The sequence below is a fragment of the Centropristis striata genome, chromosome 9 (genome assembly GCF_030273125.1).
Source record: "Centropristis striata isolate RG_2023a ecotype Rhode Island chromosome 9, C.striata_1.0, whole genome shotgun sequence".
Taxonomy (NCBI): domain Eukaryota; kingdom Metazoa; phylum Chordata; class Actinopteri; order Perciformes; family Serranidae; genus Centropristis; species Centropristis striata.
This window is the reverse complement of record NC_081525.1, coordinates 33,346,531-33,369,169: the sequence shown is the minus strand read 5'-3', so window position 1 is coordinate 33,369,169 and position 22,639 is coordinate 33,346,531. Positions and strand designations below refer to the sequence as shown.

Sequence of the window (22,639 nt, the reverse complement as noted above, 5' to 3'; positions counted from 1 at the left end):
CACCCTTGAAAATATATTAAAATTAAGCATTTGCAAACCTTTCCTGACAAACCCTATAAATGCTCAGAGGGACACAGTGAATGAAAGCACACTAAATTATGGTTTAGTCCATATATCCTCTGATATAGTCAATAAAATGACCACAAATCTTAATACATGTACAGTAAGTCAGATGATTGCCTAATTTCCTCTAAAATGGATTGAGTTGTTTGGTCAGGCTGTAAAATGATTTGAATTCAGACTATCAACACCTGCAACAAGATGAAACTATCAAATTGAAGGTATGTGTTAAAGCCAGATTATGGGCATTAAAGCTTTGGCTAGTGTTTACAGCTAAACACAATATAATTTGCTTAGATACATATAGAGAATTATACCAACTACAAAATGTAAAGTTTGTAATGAGATGAAAATACACAGAGGTTCTTGATGTACTGTCTATCAACAGCAACTAACATATTTATTATTAGGAGAATGTGACAAATGGTCCGGTATAAGTCAGTGCTTCAAAAAAAACAGTAACAGAGAAATGCTGCTTCAACAATCAATTTGAAAGGGAAAAAAAAACATATTGATCATCTCAAGATGATAAAAACAATGATAAGTTAACATTGCTTTGTTTCATTCACAAACAATTAAATTAAAAAAAACTTCATAAAAAAGAATCCATGGAACTATTTACAACTTCTGTACAGGGATGGAGAGGAGTCTTCCTGCTGCAAGAGACAGAAAAATATGTTGTTAGATGAGGTTGTATACATCCTTTTACTTTTAAGATTGTACCAACAGGGTTCCTATATACATTTATTTGTTTAAATATACACTCTCACATTTTAACTTTTAGGCAGCAGAAGAGACACTGGAAGCGTTGGACAGATTTTTCAAACTAGGATACATGTAGAAACCCCTATAAGTAATTGCAGTCAAGTCAGAAACAGTGACACACTTTATCAGTCGTCTTACCTATAAACGATTGAGCAAGTTGTTCTGAATGCTCTCATACACCTGGGTGTAGATCTCCTCTTTGGACTTCAAACCATCTAAGCACTCTGCAACACATGAAGAGTTGACCAGTTAATAAAATGTTTGTTTGACAATCATCCTCGAATTACAACAAAGACTGTAAGAATAGATGAAACCAAATTTCACAAAGTTTGATCAAATATAAGAAATGGACACAAGCAGCAACATACCAATATTCAAGCCACAGCTCTCCATCTCTTTCCTGTGCTTCAGGTACATGGGCCACACGTGGCCGTCGAACAGGCCGGGGGGGTCAGGGACGGTGTACTGTCTTGTACTGAAAATAATAGCACACTGTTAGAAAACATGCACTTGCCATGAGAGGAAGAAGGATAAACAGCTGAAGCGGACTTCAAAAGAGTAAAAGTGACGTAGTACTGCAATTTCTGCGCAGGCTCACCTTCTCCTTCTCTTGCACTCCTCGTAGGGTATCGTGATGTAAAAGCTCTTGTCAAAAACGTCCAGCAGGGGCCTGCAGGAGAGAAGAACACTGATGAGGACACAATGTCTCAAACCACATCAGAGAAAAGGAACATAGTCATGCACCAGCTCAGACTTTCTCTTATCTTTATCTCTGCAGCATGCTGAACATTTCATTGCTAACGAGTAGCTACCACCCAACAGGCTGCTTTAAGGACGACCCAGAGTGCCCCTTTCTGCTGAACCCCTTATCTTTAACTGCAGGATCTACACATGTTCCCGATGGCAGGCATGGAAATGTACCGTGTGACACGACAAAAAAAACCCAGCACATCCAGTCATGAATTTCTCAGAATGTGAGAAACAACAATGGGCCTCAAAAGAACAGATTTATCCTGACGTGGCCTGTACTTTTGATGTAGCAGAACTTGCTTGATTCACAAAAAGACAAATCACAAGTGGTACAGGTCAGTTTTAAGAGTCATGCAGTTTTTCATTAATGGCTAAATGGCTAATTACAAGTGACAAAATAAGAGAAAGTTAAGATGGGAATAAGAAAATGTTCTTGCAAGAGGCCCATTGTTTCCTTATACTGAAAATGTGTGAAAAAAAATTAAAAAATGAATTATACAAAGATGGTGGCTGTTAATTTATTATTCATATTTTATCTAAAAATATACATTTTTATTTTATCCCTTTATTACATTGTTATCTTAATTGTTTTGTTATCGCAGAGAATGTAATGGCACTTGCATTATATTTGAAAATAAAATCTTATTAACTGCCCAGTCCTAAAATAAACTATACTCAAAAATCGACTTACGCGTAGTTGTAGAGCAGAAAGCCTTCCACGATCAGAATGTGAATCTGATTGTCCGGGTCGGCCACATCAGATGGAGGAGACAGACTGACGCCGTGGGAGCGGGCGAACTTGACCGGGTTCTCCATCCATCCTTTTACTGTGTTGGTCATGGCCTCCATATCCATAGCTGTGATTACTGTAAAACGACAGAAGAGAAAGACAATGGAAAGGATAGATAATAAATAAAGAGAGGCATTAGTGAAGAATATAAAAAATTGGAAATGTGTTTTGCGTGCTGCTCCAAGTTACTGGAGGATATAATCAGCTTTATGGTGTTGTGCATGTTGGAGAGTGGTAGTATGTGACGTTACAGAGTAAACAATGAGTCATTGGCAGTCTTCAGTGAAGTCTTACCATCCCATTGTCTAAAGCCGTCCTCTCCGACTTCTATCTGATCAGGTTTCTGAAATAACAGTCACCAATAAAACATTGCTGCAACCTCACAGCTCTGAACACTTGCAGATCCCACTCACACGCCAGAGTACTGAGGCTAACCAAGTACACACAGACGAACATGGAAAATACTAACGGACATTCACAAAATAAAGCAAGTAATTTGCAAAATTACAAAGCTTTAAAAGAATGGGGGGAAAGGAGGGAAATGCTTAACACCATATACTATGGAAATGTTAATGAAGATGAAAATAAATGCATCTGGCCATGTTAGAAAAGAAAAATAATGACTAAAGAAGTTAAACCAGGAAAAGAAACTATGCCGCATGAACATCAAGTTAATTTCCGTATCAATAGTAGGGGGTGGGTTACTTGCAAGCACCTACTACTTTCCTTACATGCAATGGTCATGCAGAGTTAATGAAGAGAAGAAAATCTAGGCCAACGAAAGCACACTCTTATTATCCATTTGTTAAAACTCACCTTGAAAAAGTCATCTTGGTGCACAACACAGCAGTTTGGCAATGTCTTGATCAACTTATTTGTCAGGGTGGTTTTGCCACCATTAGTGACGCTGTAAACAAAAGTCAAAAATACATTTAAAAAAAGATTATTAATAATGTTTTGCCAGATACTATTATGTTTTAAATCTATTTTTAAATTGTTCTATAAAACATTTCTTTATTAGAAAAAAAGCAGCCATGCAAGTTTTCCGCCTAAACACATGGCACCCTTTGTTTACATTTTATTGTAACTTAAGTGTAGTTGAATTGGGAATTGGTTTACAGGACAGAAAGCAACATCTGGCTTAAACACAGTTAATTGTGATAAAAAATGTGTGGGCAATTTAAAGAAGCACTGCATTAGTAAACAAATTGTGCGAAATAAACAAAACATCCTGTTTTCATAAAATAGCTGGAATAACATGTAATGGAACAGTGTCATTTCCTTATATAAACATGTAAGTATAAATGATAATCAAAACATTAAACTGTTTTAGGTAAGGGACAATACTGAAGTTAAATCTCCCTCCACTTTTGAATAGTCTGGCGGTGAATTTTCAAATGTCCCGCTCGATCTATGACAACAAACCAGCCACACCGGACGTGACTATAAACCGGTTTAACTGCACGACTTTCTGGCGGGCAGCCGATAAAACATGTGGCATAAAAGGATAATGTCTATCAACAAGAAGCTATAGTTAATCACCATTAATAAAATAAAACCGTTGTCTGAATGTAAAGCTTAATTTAAGATATCTCCACCAACAATAACATAACTACTCACAAGATTATTTTAGTCATATGAACAGCGTGACACCACCGAACCATCAGTCAATTTTGCTAAGATGACATTACAATACTTTGGAGATAAATACATGTAACTCTCCGGACAAAATGTCGGTTTATAACAAGCCGTTTGATTAAAAAAATAATATATACAAAAACTTACCCGCCAATTCCTATAATGTATTTCATCTTTTCGTGTCTTCTCGACAGTCCTGCTCAACGTCAGCTGAAGAAACAGTCAAGAGTAGTTTTCACTAAAGTCGAAGATGAAAATCCAACAAAATAAACGCTTCAAAAAGTTGTAAATGTAAGTTGTGATGGCTATGTTGACTTTTCTGTCTACTGCTCCATTGACTGAGCTCGTGAGGAACTGCAATTTATATCCAGCGTGCGCCGCGTTGCGTCACCACTCACGCAGGCATGGGGCGTTCTCGTGATTGAACGTGCTCGTACCCTTTTTAGTCCTCTACGTGCCTCTTGGCGGCAGCCAATCAATGCCCACAAAACCTCTGTCGCGAGCCAATCACAGCCATGGAAGGTGTACTCATTAACATATATTTCTCAGCAGCTGCTGCTGTCCACCACAGATCAGCCGCTCGTACTATTCCATTCACCTGATGACCTGCAGACTACTGTGGAAAACTACCATTCATGGTATCTTATTTAGATATTAATATAACAGCTGTCTTTTACCGGCAAACTGATGGGATAATCTCTATTAACAGTGTGATAAATATAAATAAAAAATCAGTGTGAAAACTGCAAATTATAGAAATGCATGCAACTTCTATTAGACTAACTATCTATAAACAAGGTCATTAAGGTAAAAAAAAAAAAAAAAAAATCGAATTAAAAATGAAACAAAAGTTTAAAGTACCATTTAAGCAATGTACCAATACCTCAATAACATTTACATTTGTACCAATACCTTAAAGATAGATAGATAGATAGAGTCCCTCAGGAGTGTGAGGGACGTGTGAGCCAGCAGGAGGCTAAATTTAAAGAGAAACTGCCTAATTAGGACATATGTCATGGTTTCAGATGTGAGCCAGAGCAGCATGTACAGCAATGCCTGTAACAAAGAATCAATTATCGGTCAAAAAAATATGAGTTACAATGATCACCCATAAAGTTGGAATAATTTTGTTTTCAGACACAATCCTCTGTTGTGATTTCATTTTCATTGTGATGTTTGGAAGAGATTGAGTAATAAAGTTTCGAGAATATATACACTTTATCTGTCAATAAATCACATTGTCACAATCATTTCATGGAAACTTTTTTTTTTTTATATATTCCAACTTTATGGCCAACCTCAAGGTAAATCACCTTCTGTAAAGTGTCTCGTTGTCGTGTGTGACATTCATGTCTATTTGTGTGTATGCGTCCATATGCAATATGAATCCTGTCACAGCCTCTAAGGGTCAGAGGTCAACAGCCAGGGTCTAGGTCTGTCAGTATTAGTGTGTAAGGGAGAAGGATGTGAAGGGTGACTCATGTGATTATCTTATGCTTGTGGTGTCATCACAGGACTCACCTGATCTAAGAATAGACCATATACATTTTCAGGAGTCTGACCTGAACACAGGCCTGCCCAGACATCATGATAATAATAATAATAATAATAATAATAATAATAATAGTCAATTTAATATTTAATATTTTGTATTATCATTATTTTATTATTTAAAAAAATATGTTCCGATTATAGATGATTAATATTTTTGTTTTAAATTATTTTATACAATATCTGATAATAACGAATAACTAATACTAACCAATTAATAATTATTTTTAATAATATAAAATAACAATTTACTTTACTTTATATGTTATACTAATAACGATAATAATAATAATAATAATAATAATAATAACTAGAAGATTTCCTCTGGGGAAATTCTGAAAGGGCCACGGGGGCTACTGCCGGTGTGTGTACACTATGATGAGATTCTTCAGAGATTTCAAACAATTTATACTAGTAATGTTATGATACTATATTATATACAAGGAGTACACCTACAACAAGCATTCCTTTTGAAGTATTTATACAGCAACCTATGCCCTATGTGTGTATGTGTGTGTGTGTGTGTGTGTGAGTGAGAGAGTGTGAGAAACATGTGTATCTGGAGGAGTGCGCGCGCGTGTGTAACTAAAATCACATAAAGTTACGTGTGTGTGTGTGTGTGTGTGTGTGTGTGTGTGTGTGTGTAACTAAGATCACATAAAGTTACCTGTGTGTGTGTGTGTGTGTGTGTGTGTGTATCTGTAACTGTAATCACATAAAGTTACCTGTGTGTGTGTGTGTCTGTCTCGGGGCAGCTATTGCAAAATACAAGGTGCTTCACAAAAAGAAAAAAGAAAATACAATACTGAAATGAAAGATAATATACATTAAGGGCAATATAAAATACAATGAAATTAATGAGCAGCTCAGATAAAATCAGAATATGCTTTCCGATAAAAATACATCTTTAGAAGAGATTTAAATGGAGACACTGACTCAGACAGCCTTATTGCCTCTGGCAGGTCATCCCAGAGCCTTAGGTTCCTGATTGCTAAAGCTCTGTCCCCTTCAGTTTTCATCCTGTACTCAGAAAGAGAAACAAGACCACTGCCCAAACTATGCAAAGGTTCATGAGGGATTTAAAAGTCTGAAATAGAATCTGGAGCCTGGTCATGAAGAGCCTTGAAAGCAATCAAAAAGATCTTAAAATCAATCCTGACACAAACAGGGAACCAGTGTAAAGAGGCTAAAACAGGTGTTATGTGATGGTTCGTAAAGCAGCTGAGTTCTGTACAGTCTGTAGTCATTTCACAGTTCAGCACTTCTAGGCCATCATAAATTAGTCATCTGAAGTGTATGTTTGTCTGTAGAGTATAAATAATATCCTCTGTAAGAGTACACAGAAAGTATGAAAACATAAAACAGGTTTTGGGAGGAACAGTTTATTCAGTTGTATGTACAAGGCAGAACTGATGAATGATATATTTCCCATTTAAATCTGAGCAAACATTTTACAGCAGACAAATGGTAGGCAAAGAATTAATAACAATATAAATATTGTGCTTTTAGAATCAAAATGAACGTTTTGATTTTTGGAAAGGACTCATCAGCCATTTCTATGCAAACCTTCCTCATAATATTGGGTGTGACTTGATATAATAAACCTAAAAACTACAATAACTATAAATGGAAAGGCTACATTTTACATTCCTTCACCTTTCTGGATTTCTTTTTATTTCATTTGGTTAACAAACAGGCACTCAGTACAGCAAAAAAAAAAACTGAGCTACGTCAACTGAGCTGGTGCAAAAACAGGACAAAATAGCTGAAACGTTCAACCCTTGCTTTAACATTCCTGCACCAGAAAGGCAAAAGAACAGAAGTGAAATGGCACTTTTGAAACAAACATTTCATGACTCCTATTTTCTGAAACAAATAAACCTGATCATGCCTGACTAACAGCTACACAACTGCATGAAATCAGTAATGCTACTTGACAACAAATACAGAATATACTTTAGGAGAACATTTCTCCTTTGTAACATGACCGAGTCCAATAGTGCAAAAACAAAAAAAGGCATACAGGCAATATGCAGCTCTTTACAAAAATAAAAACTCTTACTCCGCTGCCCTCCCGCTACAATGAGTTGAACAGATGGAAGACGTGAGAGAAAATCAACCTAACCCCAGAAAAAACCCTATATAATGCATTAAGAAAGTCAGTTAAATATGAGAATGTGCAGACAGAAACATGAGGGGAAACTTTTGAAATCACAAACTATATCTCCACAGAAGCTACATAAACTAATGAAATTAGAACAAATTTCCTGTCAGAGGCCGCTTTCAACATCATGTTAGTGGTCAGAACATGTCCTCACACAGAAAATGTTCCCATATGAAACAGATGAATAAGAATGATAGATATGCACCAATTTTAAGATGAATATGCAATCATATGTACAATGTTTGTGTATTTTGTCTTGATTGGGGCCACTTTGATACAGATGTCATACAGAATTATTGCAGATGTTTTGTATATGGTGGATTAGTATTAGATTTATCTTACACATGACATACAGTAGATATGGATTTTGAGGAATACATAGTCTAAATATTCATATAAAGCATATTTAATGTTGTATGGCATCTATTGATGCAGCCCCAACCACATAATAAACAAACATTGTATTTTACAACATATATATGACTCTTAAAGATTTTCTCATATGGGATTTCCAGTTCACAAATGCAAATATTTATCATGTTCCAGCTGGTTTGTTTTATGCACAAGACGACTGAGGCACATTATGAATACAAGGTACTGTACAGATGTTAGTACATTGGAAGAGTTAATCTGCAAAAAAAACAGATAAAGCTATTTTTAAAATTAATAAAACAACACCAGTTTAAGTGAGTGCAATGTAAACAGAAAAACAGGATTTATGAAAAAAAAAAAAAAAAAAGAAAGATAAAATTATATTGCCTTGCTTGCACAAAAAACACGATTTTAGAAAATAAATAAAGTGACATTATCTGTTTTTCATGATGAACCGTTCATTTGGACATTTTAAAATGTCAGTACAGCAAAGGAGATAGCCTTTATAAGACAGCAAGTATGATGCAAAAAATAAAGATGAAGGCATCTGATATTTTATTATTTACAACTAACACACACTATATTCACACAAACCAGCATGAATATAAATGTGTGTTTGGTCAGCATCTGTAACGCCAATGTCGCTGTCAGACATCTCTGGTGTTAAATCTTTCAGAACATACAGTATGTACACATCACTAGTGTCGGGCAACATGTTTATTTCTCCAATTATCAGATTGTTTTCGAATTTTTTGTTCAAAATTCTGCAACTTTTCCGGTTAATTTAGTATATTTGTTGTATTGATAACAAAAAGTAGAATTGTATATCCCTCAAATGAAGTCACAGCATGAGTATTAACAACTGGAAATTGTTTCACCTAACTTTTCCAAAGTCGAATGTCTTCCTCGTGTTCCAGTTAATTTTTTGTTGCATTATAGGAGCGTGAATTTCTTGTCTATGTCCTCGTCTTCCTTAATATGACAGTTTGAGCTATACAACAGGTCCGACCACACAGCAGGTTAATGAATCGATGAACCCAATAATAGTTCCTATGCAGAAACACTTCCTATAGCTGACTTCCTTTGTACATTTGTATTTGAATTTGAAGTTGGAAGACACACAGGGGGTTGATGAGACGGAGCGTTCACGGTCTCGATGGCACAGATTGTCAGTTGAATGTTGGTAAAACAAGGAAGCATATGTAGACTTGTTGGACCCACTGCATCATACGGGTGTCAGTTGAAAGGTTCATGCTCCAAACACACTTAAAAACAAGGAATGGATGAAGAAATTATTAGATTATTGGCCACTCTTTAGTCATCTGTATGATGATGTAATGGTGTAAGTGGTGAATCTGTTTCACACATCAGGGCAAGTTACCTTCACCTGCAGAAGATCTGTCCTTCTCATAATCCTTGATCAACAAACATGGATTTTGGCCTGAAAATGAGGAGAAAACAATTTTCAGAAAGTTGGTGGGATGACAATATACTCAAACGAATGAATGCCCCAGCTCAGTAAATGTCAAAATACAAAATATGATTTTAAAATCCAGGTTGGACCAGTACCTCTCAGACTTTTTAATTGGCTCCTGTGGGACTGACTGCTGCTCCTGTTGTCTGTGCTCTTGCTCCATCCTACACACACACACACACACACACACACACACACACACACACACACACACACACACACACACACAATCAGGCAGAGTTATTGTAGGCATTTGGGCTGAGGCCCATTTGGTGTAGAATATAAATGCAGTCTTGTGTAGCCAATTTATTCAGATTAAGTGTTTAAACTGCTGTTCGTTTTGAGTGCAAATCTGTATGAATGAGTAATCTTATCAAAAGCACTTTACCTTTCCCTCCGTGCTTTAATCCTCTCCTCGTCAAATCTGGAAATGAGTAACACTGTTAAGTCCTTCAGTAAGTCCTTTCACAGAACTAGAGCACTAATCTTGTTTTACATTTATTCAAATATGTCACATTAGACTTGTTCTCTGCCAGATTTACATGAATGGTCATTTTAGTGTGATAAAAGAGACATCTGGAGTATCAGCTCTGGCTCGTTTTCTCCATCTAGTGGTCAAAGATACTTACTGCACCACACACTCTGGGACATGGACGTGCTCCATGGGGACAATCTCTGCTAGTTCATCCAGACTGTGGACATACTGGATCTTATTCATGAACTTCACACTGCAGAGGGCAACAGGACAACAACATAAATACCGTTATGTGCTGTATCACTGATGTCACAGTGTCACATAAAAAAATCCTCATGAAAAAAAGCATGCTCTGGTCCTCAACAGTGCATTGTGATCAGTACAATAAAAATCAATCTGCATCAAGTTTTGTGGATTTCTTACTTTGAAACATAATTGTTCAGATGTTGGTGTGTGCTACCTGATAAAGGGCCTGGATATAGCCAGGACTGTGCGTATAAACCAGGTGGGATGAGCGATCACCAAAGACTTCAGGTTCTTCCTCAATCTGCCATCACAACAAAAACAAGTGTATATAGTTAGTGCGGTTTGGTTCATTTTTACAAACAATAATAAAATAATAGGACAGAAAATTTAAGAACTTCAGTATTTTAGTTTGGTTTCAGTTAGGTTTTTTTTGTTTTGTTTTTTGCATTTTCATGCTTTTATTTGACAATGATAGAGAGAATGGAAAGGGGAAGAAAGAGGGGAAGGACATGGATGGTAAATGGACCTGCACTTATATAACACTTTTCTAGTCACTGTGCAACCACTCACAGACTGCTCACACACCGATGAACGCAGCATTGGGAGCCATTTGGAGTTTAGTATCCAAGGATACTTCGACATTGAACCACCAACCTTCCAATCGGTGGTCGTCCGCTATACCAACTGAGCCACAGCCACTACAAGCAGCAAAGGGACCTCAGACTGGATTTGAATCCTGGTCCACTGCGACATGACTTATGCACACTTCCAGTGAACCACTGGGACGCCCCAACTTCAGTATGTTTTTTATGCAGCTGCAGAACGGGCTGCAACATAGTTTCCCTCCAGGGCAATTGAGCACCTCCAGTGTACAGTGCGTTCAGTTTGTGCCTGGAAGGGTTTATTGTGCTGATGTACAGAAAGCATAGTGCTAACAATGGTTTCAGATTCATGCATGTCTGAACAAGTTGTGGCTCATTGTGCTACAAATGTGTCCTAACACTTTGCTCTGTACTCTTGTAGGCCATCAGGTGTGCATTGACTGTTTTGACAGGGATTACAACTACTGAGCACAGAGGAGGAGAAATCCTAAACAAAAGCGCTTTTCCGAAAGAAAAAGGTGGAGGTAATGCACCCTCTCCACAAGGTGGTGCCGTAGACAACTGCCTTTACGGCCAATGCCCATGGCCAGCCCTACAGCACAGCATAGCAGGATATGACAAAAACAATCTCTCAACAAGCCAGTGGTAGGTTCAAAATATCAACTGATTCATGATTGATTATAAAATATCTATACAAATTAGATTCCAGCCCCTTTAATAAGCTGCTCGCTGTAGTGTTCCTGTCAATATTGGACCAGTTCAAGAAACTGTCCGCTGTCACTTAAAAAAAAGAAAACATTGTAAAATGAATGATGAAGAAATCCTTTAAGAGGAGTTATTCCTGCTGTAAATCCAGCCTGTGAGTCATCCTCAGTCTCATACTGACTGACAGCAAGTGACAGCTTCCCCTCCCCTCCCCTCCGTGTCCGTCAGTATAAATGTCATGCGTTTCTCGATATTGATGTTGAACAGTACTCAGCAGCTAAATATAGCAGCCTAACTCATATTGCAGTCCAGAGAAGTACTTTCTAATAGCTATCATATTGTATATGTTGGAGTAGTTTCTCAACTATTTCTCACCTTCTGTCAATCATTTGATAACATTTCTTGAGCCAGCTGATCCCAGGCATCCTATTCCGAGGAGTGGCTCCGTTCATGTAGATGATCAGATAATCTTCAGCCACGAGCATCTCCAGACTGCTCACCACATACCTGTAGGAGGGACAGCATCATGTATGAATTATAAAAACAACAGATACATTAACCCTCTGAACTCCAAGCCGTTCCAATGTGTTTTTTACTCTTCTTACTGTGGCCTTGTGTTTCACTGCAATAAATAAGTCCTGCACCTCTAATGATGCACAATGATTGCTAGAAATATATACAACTCAGAAATGTCTTTTTTGCAGAATAACAGTTATGACATAAAAAGTTTCTCTGATATTTTTTTTTTTTATGGAATTTATACATACAATTATTTTCCAAGGGCCCACAAGTGTAATGAATGTTGGGGACATATACATATTGAACTATTTACATTTTTACAACCTCTCCTGTCCTCTTCTCTCTGCTCTGTGTAAACAGCCTTCTGTTATGTCTGATTTTAAGTAAATATTTGTCAAGTAACCATTCAGAATCTTCACTTTCCAGTTTAATGTTTTTCACAGAATCTAGTTATTCAAAATGGTTTATTTTTGGACACATTTTAAATAAGACATGTAGAATAAAGTGATTTTGACAGTAATATAGAGATTTTAAGCAATTTAATGAAAACTTTCATAACCGATAATCCATTCAAGGACCGCCGGAAAATTCAAATTTCGGTGATGATGCCTGTTTTTACAGTTTCTTTCTACAATTAACGGTGTATTTTCTTTTAAAGAAAACATATGTTTAGATTCCACCAGCAGGATGCTGTTCAAAGATCAAGACACACCTACTTTTAACCCCGTGTCTTTCCTAACAGACATGATAATAACGGTTATTTCTGACTAAAGGGCTAAACTACACTCAGCAGTCCATCCATGTACAGCATTTAACCCTGAAAACTAAAAGTCACTCACAGGAAGAGGTTCTCCATGATGTAGTGGTAATCCGGACAGCCGCTGTCAGGCAGGTAACAGGCAGAGAAAACAATGATGGCGTTAAGCCCCTCGCCATAGTAGCCTGATGGGAGACAGTTTCAGTTAATGGACTGTATCAGCATGAAGGTAAATATGCAAATTATTTCCGTTACATGAATGCTGGTCTTATAAGTATGTTGGAATTATAATATGTGTGTTAACGGTTTCAGATTTGTGTGATTCCTGTGCTTTCACTGACCTCCATGTGCGATGACCCGGAGGTAGGGTCTGATGACCTGCATGTCAATACGATGCTCCTGTTCTCCGATTACCACCGTCCTCCAGAGGCGTCCATTGACGGCGTTCCCATCCGCGTCCACTTCTCCTGAACCTTCAGCAGGAGCAGCTTTAGCTGAGGCCACCGGCGTGTCATCTGGACCAACATAGACAGATTTTATTCTTAGTTCTGCACTGAAAATGTGCCACACTGTACGCAGTAGTGGTTTTAAGTTACACTGAAATATATTGTCTGTGTGTAATCTCCTTTTAAGTGAGGCTTAGGCTGAACATTTGAATTCTTAACAAATTTACATTTATTTAGGATTAGGGTGCAGGTTTGTGGTGAAATTTTAAATGTTTGGCTTTGGTTGAGGATATTCAAACTCTTCTGTTATGGACAGTGGTGGAAAAAATACTTAGATCCTTTATTTAAGTAAAACTAGAAATACATAAGTAGTCTAAAATACTGTGTTTTTTTAAAATAAAAGCAGCATATCACTGTATAAAAATACTGTGTAAAAGTAAAAGTCCTCCATTCAAAATTTTAACCGAGTAAAAGCACAAAACTATAATCATTGAAATCTCTCTAGAAAAGCAAGAAGCGTCTGTGTGTGTGTGTGTGTGTGTGTGTGTGTCTAGGGCATATCTTGCTGACCGTTAGTCAGACTGACCTAAGATTTCCTATGTCGCTTGCACATGGCACAAAGGTGTGCATCCTCGATTTTGAAGATTTTTGAATTCATTTTTCAAAATCATTATCATTATTTACGTAGGACGTGTTACGGCATTGCACTGTTTCCGATCGAACGCCTTTTAGTGGAGCTCCGCCCCCTTGTATGATAGGCCTACACCTGGTCAGTAACACAATTCACTCTGGATTTCCTCCGCTGACTCACCTCATCTGTAAGTCTATTTAGCCTACCTATCTTTATAGGAGTTTTGGTGTGCGTAACTAATGAAAAGTAAGTGTTTTATGGAGTTGCAGACGTTGTAGTGTGGCATTTAATGTATGAATACATACTTTCTACGGGCACTGCACAACAATACTTAAAGTGAGGATGATGAAGGGGGTTTAAGCAGTGGACAGTTATGCATGTTCGTTTTTAACCACGCACCTTCCCACTCCAGCTCGTTCCCATTGGTGATGAACTCCAGCGAGTCGGTCTCATCCGGCGTATCGATGTCATCAACGTTGATGTCCAGGTCATCCGGTGTATCCAGGAAGTCATCGGACAGCAACGAGCCTTCGCTCTGGTCCAGTGAAAGGTTCATCTCCGGTGCAACCAGCGTACGGCGTTTCCGGTGGGACATGTTGCCTCCTCCTCCAGGTGGGCTCACATTCAGGGAGCTGGGGGGAGCTGCAGCAAGATGTCACAAAGACAGGTTAGTATGGACTCCATTATTATTTATCAACAGTGACCTTAAAGTCCGAGTGTCACTTACAGGCTCTGTCGTCTGTGAGACCACAATTGGGGTCCATGTCTCCGTACTCTGGTAGGGGTCTGCAGGGAAAAATACACAGTTAAACAACCAGAACTGAGCTTGTTGAATATAAAATAAAATATAAAGTCAGTGAGACAATAAAGGCCTCACCACCTCTCCTACACGTCACATTTGCCTGTTGTTTTGCCCCCTTTAGTCATTTTGCGTATCTTTTTTTGTAACTTTGAGTGTCTTTGTGGTTGTTTTGTGTCCTTTTATACCATTGTGAGTGTCTTTGCATCTGTTTTGCATGTCTTTAGTTGTTCTTGTCTCTCTGAATTTATTTCATTTCTTGATTCTCTTTGTAGTTGTTTTGTATCTCTCTGTGATTGTTTTGCCCCTTTCTTTTTGTTTATTGTTGGTCTCTTTGTGCTCATTTTGAGTTGCTTTCTGGTTAGAACGTGTGTCTTTGAGTGACATTTTGTGTCAGTGAAGGCCAGGGGGGGCTGACGCTTTGGGCCCCGGGGCTGTGCCCAGTCGACCCTTTCAGTAATCCATCCATGATCGCGATTAGGATGATGACATTCAATGGACCAGTCGAGTCGTGGGTGTTGTCACTGATCTGGCTAAGCAGTAAAAAGAGGGGCAAGCAGAAGAGGATAGAGATGGTAATTATCTTCACTCTGGGGAGAAATGAAGATTACAGGGCTGCCAGGCAGGGCGTCAGGCGGAGAGGAGGGGTGGGGGATAGAGGCGAAAAGAGAAGAAATAAAAAAATACAGAACGAGTGGAAGAGGGAGAAAAGGGAAGACGTGTGTCTCTGCATACAGACAAAGTGGTGCACGTCTCTTTCTCTTTACGTGGCTCATTATTTACACCCTGCGCAGGAGGAGGAACGGACTGCATATGCTCTGCATGTTTGTGTGTGTGTGTTGTCTACTGTGTCCATCTGTGTTTACTTGAGAGTAAGCAAAACTATACAAATAAGGACAGAAGTGTTTTTTGCATATCAGCAGCAGCACCCAGTGAGAGCAGGAGACTGGAAACAGGGTTTAAACCTATAATGTTAAAATGCAAGAGATGCAGAGAGTTCTAGCGCAGTGACGTTCAGCAGCAGTGAGGGTCTTAGCTGCAGTCCTGTGAAAGCCAACTGCTCCATCCTCCCGTCTAGAGGGAACAGTGTGCGACAATATGTGCTCCCCCTGAGCCAACAACACTGGCTTTAGCCCAGAGAAACAGACACAGATGAACAGTCGGACCCTTTTCCCCGGGGACCCTGCAGTGATTACCAGTCCAACGCTTCCTTTGTCACAAATGAAAGCAGTTCTATAAACAGATTTATGGGTTTTTCTAATTTTAACAAAAGCATTATAATCTCTTTTGTTCGTGGCTAGACTGTCCTTCAGCTACAACAATAATATCGGGATGAATCGATGATGCTTACCTTCTGACAATAGCAGGGGGCTGATCCGATTCAAACAGCTTTTTAACCTCACACACCTTTAGGTTTGTTTTGCTTACTCACTCCCTGTCTCCTCAGCTGATAGCACACAGTGTGGAGCAGAGCATCCCTCAGAGGCTACCTCAATAATCCATTTGCTGCTGGATGCTTCTCCGTCTCTGTCTGTCTTTAAACAAAACGTGCCACCATTTTCCTGGCGATGCTGTGTTGTTGATCTGTGACTGCTGTTGCGTCACATGACGTAGCCTGAGACCATTTACAGACAGAGCTGCACCTGCTCCCTGGCTTCCTGCCTCCCAATATGACGAGGGAGGAGAGAGGAGGAGAGAGGAGGAGGGAGGAGGGAGGAGGGAGCACAGCACTGGCTGTCATCACATTTCCTACCTGCTCTTTTTATGCTCATCAAGCTCTACAGCTCAACCTCTGCATCACATTCACACACTTTATACATACTTCTGTAGCCATATTTATGGTGCAATAGGAATACATTTTGTTTTTTTAATTCTTTCTCTCCGTTTCTCTTTCTAACTTTCTAACTTTTTTTCTTGTATTTAGGGGGAGATAGTAGGTCAGCAGCAGATGGTGGTACACAGATTTTGTGCACATTGTATTTTGGTTACGTGCCTATTCAAATGTTGAAAGTTTAGAGAGACGTAAAGCATCATGATAGAAGCATATGAAGGCCATCTCCATACTCAATTGTGTCTAGGAAGTTGTTGCACCAAAATGTAGCATTTTTTATCACTTGGGATTTGATAAAAATGCTCCAAATCCATCCAAAAAACACATAAGACATAGAAAAATCTAAGCTGTGATTTATTATGAAAGTCAATCCACTGCTTATACAGTAGATTAGAAACACAATTAGGCTATCATTATGACAACTAAGCTTTTATAAAATAAAAATGTTTTTAAAATACAAATTAACTAAAACAGCACTGCTTTTAAATCCACCCAAACTAAACTGCGATTGAAGTACTATTGTTGCCCTTCTGGCAATTCATCCATAATTAACTGCACAAGTATTTCTAAATAATGAGTAATTCATCCATAAATTAAAATGTGCTGCATATTCATCAACACACAGAAACACAATAATATGCCAGATAGCTAAAGGCACAAACACAAAGCTCTAAAGCTTTTTTTTGCTCAGTTATCCACTTTCAGCATCATCCAGCGAGCTGTATTTGACATCACTAAGAGAGTTCAATAGATGAGGAGCAGTAGAAAGTAAAAGGATCCCACCTGGGGAAATCTTCATCCTGCCACTCATCTTTCACTTCCAAGTTCTCCATTCGTAGAGTTGCCTCTGTGGTGCCCATCCCTCAGAGAGGAGAGCAGGGGCCTGGGGGTGCGGAGAACAATGATTATCAATGAGCCCCATTTACAATAACACAGGAAAACAGTCTGAGGGAATTAGTGTAGAGGGTCCGCTTCATGGCTCCACTGCAGGGACACGTGTTTGACTTAAATGACAAAAGGAAAACTTGGCATTGTTGGAGGATTTAATCCAACTAAATGTTCATTATAATTTAGGTGCTGTAACCACTGTTGGTCACATGGTTTTTATCCCCCCGCCAGGAGGGGCACATGTGAGAGGCATGTGACTGACTCGGACGGAGCCCACTTTCTGAGCTCCTCAAAGTCAAATTTCACATACAAATTTTCTTCCTGGGGGGAATTTGAGAAGCCAATGAGGAGGACGACGTGCCCACCTAATCCTCCCTCACCCCTCCCTAATCCTGCTGCACTGATGTGACTGCTGCATGCCTGTTTGATCTGCACTCACACTCAGGCTTTATGTCACCAAGAGTATTAACAGAAAAACTTTTCTTCAGATCTAATATTCATTCGTTTGTGCTCAAGAGTTTGAAGAGAGTTCACATACTGATGAATTAATGAATAATACAATGATTAGACACTGTGTGACTGCATAATCAATGGTGTCACTAGGATGCACTTAATTCTTCTATATGACATGATTTAGGCCTTAAATACCTATGCATTATTTTCATTATTTCTTTTTTTTGTACATGTTAAGCCACATTATGAAAATGCATGAAGTGTTGTATCATTGTTATGCTGATGACCCACATTGGAACCTCGCTATAAGACCTGTTTGACTCCCTAAATGACCATTAATGCTTTAAAACTAAGCAAGAATCAGATAGAAATTAAATGTTTGGATCTCTCCAGAAATTGCTTTAGATGTAGCTTGTGATGTAGGACCACATGGTTATGTCAAATATACGCTAAGAGTCATGGCATTTTATTTGACCCCGATCTTAAATTTTACAGATAAATGCTGTTGTGTAGTCACTTATTTATCATCTTACAGCTTGAAGTGAGGTCAAACACATATTATTATTATTATTATTTATATATTTATATTTATATTATTATTTTCTTTTAGTTATTCTAAAAAAATGCTTTTATTTCTTCTAGCCTTGTCAGTCAGTAGTCAGTCACATCAAAATGGGGTGCACGTCTGCGAACAAAATCTAAAAAAATCATGCAATATTATGCAGATTTTGACATCATTGCATTGGTCACCAGTGAAACTTAAGAGTTGACTACAAGATTTTACTATACACCTTTAAGGCTTTGAACTGATAGCTCCAGCATATCACAGTGACATTTTTCACCCCTCCTGTACTCTGAGAACACTGAGGTCATCTAATAAGCTGGTGCTTTTCCATCCCAGATAGTCGTTTGAGCCATAAAGGTGAACATGCCATCAAATGTTTTAAATTCAGGCTAAAACTTCTTTTCTCAGGTATTATGAGTTTTAGGAATGTCAGTATGTTCCGCCTTTTCTGTACTTCACTTTTGACTGTGTAGGTACTTTCGTAAGCAGGTTGTTTTTAAGATAAGGTGTATACATAAACTGACTTGACTTATTACAACAGAATAGGGACTCATTAATAACAGAGGCACAGGTCTGTTCTGACTGCTGAACCGCATGAGAGGAGCACTGTGGATATTTGATTCGACCTGTTCTCTTTGTAGTTCTCCTCTCAAGTATAAAATCCACAATGTCTGAGCAGGTTCTGCATAGTGACACAGGACTCCCAGGTTTGTGTTGGAGGGGTATACTTAGAAGCAGAGACACTTTATAGGTGCTTGTGTGGCCGGCATTAATGCAGTTCAGAGCATGTTAAGTGACCACAAAAATGAAATTATTCCAGTCAGCATCAGTGCATTACGTTGGGTTATAATGAGCAATAATGCAGCTGTGTTGCTGTGATATAGTTAGGGGTAGAGTGGTTTTGGTGGTTTTGGCAACAACACTCGTGGATACGTTGGGAGACAGCCAAGTCTCACACAGAGGAAATAATTCATTTCTGCAGGCCTGACGTTACACACGAGAAAAGTGAAGATAAGAGATTATGCCACGAAGAAAAATCAACTAACACATCAAACACTTGTTTGTAGAAGGTCAAACTCACATATAATCCAATGTGACAACATCCTGAGAAAGAGAGCATGGAGGGCAGAAAACAATTAATCATTTGTCATCATTTATCAGAGAGGTTTCTTCTTTCTTACACCATGTTTGACAGGTTGGAAAACGCATGAATTTAATGTAATTGTAAGTGAAAATATTCCAACAATTATTATAGATTTCTAGGAAATTCTGTATGGAGGAATTGACCTTAAAATGCAACCTGGTACATATGTCATTAAAAGACACTGTCCCTGTACAGGTATGTTCAATATTGCAAAATAAAAGATTTCTATACAAAATGAATTGCCATTTAATGTGCTGAACATTGCAGCCAAAGAGGAAAATGGCCCCGCTGCTTTTCTGGGTCACCCCAAAAGGAAAAACCCCTAAATGGATTTTATGTGTTAGTGGACAATCTAATGTGCATGCAGTCAGTCTAAGGTGTCGGTCTTGTGCAGCGAGCAGAAAAGAGATGCAAGGACATTAAATCATACTCACATGAGCGGAGTGAGATTTCCTCAAAACCTCTTGCTGCTCTGTGTGTCCTCCCTCCTCCTCAGCCAGAAAGATTCGAGGGGAGAGCGTACTGATCCTCCACACCGACAGAGAGGAGGCAGGGGTCAGGCTGAAAATCTCTCCTCTCACGCTCCCTGTCTTTCACTCATTCACATGCACACACACACACACACACTCGTGCACAGACACAGTCCTACAGTGTCCTCGATGTTAGCCACCCGCCAGCAGCAGGTGTCTGAAGACAGGGGGCACCTCTGTGCTGGACTCCCCCCGCCTCTTCTCCTCCGCCTCTGGCCACCTTTGTTGGGGAAAAGAAGAGCGAGCTGACCGGCTGCCTCTCAGCTCCTACGTCCACACCACCAAGACACAAAATTCCTTTAATCAGATTGCATCTGCTCTGGCATCATCATCATCTCTCCCTAGCTCCCTCTTTTCTCTACTCCAAATACCTTTGGACTATCTTTTCCCACTCCTAAATGTCAACTAAAACCCTTCTGTTGATTAAAAATATAAGCAACAGTCTCTGTATGCCTTTGCTTCGATAGATAATCCTGCTTTTACGTTCAGCGGTCCTCTATGTGGCTGCTGTTCCCTGGCAACAGCATCTCTCTCCATCCATAGCTTCTCCCCTCCTTCTCTGTCTCCTTCATGCCTACTATACCCCAAATCTCCTAACACATTAATTATTCAGCCCCTTACTTCACTTGCACCCAACCAATCATATCACCCCTGCTCAGTATGCTGCTGCTGCTGGCTGCACATTCCTATAACAGGCCTCTTTTATATAATTTTTGTTCCTCCTAATGAAGCCATAATAAAGAATTATATATAATTTTTATTTGACATTTGTATCTCTCTTTACATTTCTAGCACAAGTGTCTTTAATTTGCCTTTACAACCCAAGGTCGTGTGTACCTTAATAGCTGGATGATTATGATATCAAGGTAGTTCAATTAGAATTTGTTTTGTTTTATTTTTTGTCTGCAATTCAATGCCTGGCCGTTCGGTTTATATTAGAGAGACTATCTTTATCATAGCCGCAAGCATGACTGACATACTGCACACGCGACATTCAGCAGATTCATCAAGTGAACAGATATGCACAGCGAGAGGATTCACTTCAACCCACTTCCGGCTTCGCGTAAAGCCCGTTTTTTGAAAGTAAAGTCCCGAAAGGTGATGTTTGTCTTTACTTTTAGGCACAAGTTGAAAAAACCCTCACCCCAGTTTTTATGAATGAATTTCCTTTCCAGCAGAAGTGATACTTTATTATTTATCCTTTTTTACCATATTTCTTCCGTTTTTCTGCTCTTCGTCCCTTTTATTGTAATTGTACTCTCAACTTTCTAGTGTTAGCCTACTTATTATTATAAATTATCCTCATGTATAAATTGTAAAAGTGTCCCTATTTGGTTTATATTGTATATAACGTTTTCTTATTTGGCTGTCTAAATTTGTATTATTATTATTATTATTATTATTATTATTATTATTATTATTAGGCTAGTAGTAGTAGTAGTAGTAGCACTAGTAGTAGTATTGAATGTATTAATTTTGCATTTATCTGACAGTTTCAGTCATTTACATTTTTTGCAAACAGAAATGAAGAGCGTACAAAAATATGCTTTGTTGAGAAATTCAAGTTACTGAACTACTGTAAAATAGATAACAATGAATAAAATACAACTGACGTGAAAATATCTTGATCATTTAGGTTATTTATTTCTGCTTCCAGCATCACACATGAAAAACCTGGTGCTTTTCATTTTAATATGTTATTATGTTAAAATAATAATAATAACAATAATAACAACAATAATAATAATAATAATAATAATAATAATAATAATAATAATAATAATTACTTACAATTAATTTGGGGGTTTGGACTGCTGCGTGATGGTTTCACTTTTTTACAGTTTTACAAACCTAACAATCAAATGTAGATAATGATTGTAGGAAGGATGCATGGATTATAATAGAGAAAATCATAAAAGTAATCATTAGCCAATACTTCAAGATGGGCTCCATCTTAAACAAATTCAACTGTAAAATCATGATGAACAATAATCAAATAATGATGTGATATAATAGTATAACAGTCACAGCTTTGGTAGTTTATTTTAAATATTTTCGTAGATTTTTATTAATAATGCTTAGGCATATACTTGTATATAGTGAGCAGTGATGAAGGAAATATTCCATAAATACTGTAACTCTGTTACAAGAAAAAAATCCTGCATTAATAATAATAATATTTTAATTTTATACACACACACACACACACACACACATATATATATATATATATATATATACACACACACATCTATTTTATACAGTCTATGATATACATATATAAATATATTTACTTCAGTAACATTTTTAATGCAGGATTTTTCCTTCATCACTGCTCACTAGCAAAAAAAAAAGTTTTCAAAAATATTTTGTGCGCATGCGCGGGGCAGATATTTGGAATACCAAGGACAAATTGTAAAAAATCTCTTAATTCTAAAACAGTTTCGTTAAATGAACTGAAGTGACACATCTATGCATCATTTT

General features: G+C 38.1%; 2 protein-coding genes across 4 annotated transcripts; both read right to left on the bottom strand.

The window, feature by feature from the left end:
• Positions 1–423: 423 nt before the first annotated feature.
• Positions 424–4,356, bottom strand: mibp (muscle-specific beta 1 integrin binding protein). The gene is made up of 8 exons (XM_059341119.1): positions 4,151–4,356; positions 3,182–3,272; positions 2,660–2,708; positions 2,267–2,441; positions 1,424–1,495; positions 1,194–1,300; positions 964–1,049; positions 424–716 (listed from the first exon to the last, which is right to left on the bottom strand). The coding sequence occupies exons 1-7, from the start codon at positions 4,174–4,176 to the stop codon at positions 964–966; spliced, it is 606 nt and encodes a 201-aa protein (XP_059197102.1). The 5' UTR covers positions 4,177–4,356; the 3' UTR covers positions 424–716.
• Positions 4,357–6,920: 2,564 nt separating this feature from the next.
• Positions 6,921–20,433, bottom strand: atcaya (ATCAY kinesin light chain interacting caytaxin a). Of its 3 annotated transcripts, XM_059341662.1 has the most exons (13): positions 20,060–20,433; positions 17,359–17,458; positions 14,673–14,731; positions 14,345–14,587; positions 13,210–13,383; positions 12,951–13,053; positions 11,968–12,099; positions 10,500–10,586; positions 10,194–10,292; positions 9,953–9,988; positions 9,660–9,728; positions 9,472–9,531; positions 6,921–9,355 (listed from the first exon to the last, which is right to left on the bottom strand). In XM_059341662.1, exons 2-12 carry the CDS (start codon positions 17,433–17,435, stop codon positions 9,498–9,500), a joined length of 1,113 nt encoding a protein of 370 aa, XP_059197645.1. In that variant the 5' UTR covers positions 17,436–17,458; positions 20,060–20,433; the 3' UTR covers positions 6,921–9,355; positions 9,472–9,497. The 3 variants fall into 3 exon arrangements, with proteins under 3 accessions (XP_059197645.1, XP_059197646.1, XP_059197648.1); XM_059341663.1 differs by lacking the exon at positions 20,060–20,433 and having other exon boundaries at positions 17,359–17,598; XM_059341665.1 differs by lacking the exons at positions 17,359–17,458; positions 20,060–20,433 and adding an exon at positions 16,096–16,325.
• Between the last annotated feature and the right edge of the window lie 2,206 nt (positions 20,434–22,639).

Coding starts and splice junctions, on each gene's coding strand:
- atcaya (XM_059341662.1), bottom strand. CDS start 17,435: ATGGGCACCACAGAGGCAACTCTACGAATGGAGAACTTGGAAGTGAAA. Junction 10,587..11,967: donor TATCAAATGATTGACAGAAG/GTGAGAAATAGT, acceptor TTGTGATGGCAG/ATTGAGGAAGAACCTGAAGT. Junction 10,293..10,499: donor ATATCCAGGCCCTTTATCAG/GTAGCACACACC, acceptor TGCCCTCTGCAG/TGTGAAGTTCATGAATAAGA.
- mibp (XM_059341119.1), bottom strand. CDS start 4,176: ATGAAATACATTATAGGAATTGGCGG. Junction 3,273..4,150: donor TACATTATAGGAATTGGCGG/GTAAGTTTTTGT, acceptor TTTTGTTTACAG/CGTCACTAATGGTGGCAAAA. Junction 1,496..2,266: donor TTTCTGCTCTACAACTACGC/GTAAGTCGATTT, acceptor TCTCTCCTGCAG/GCCCCTGCTGGACGTTTTTG.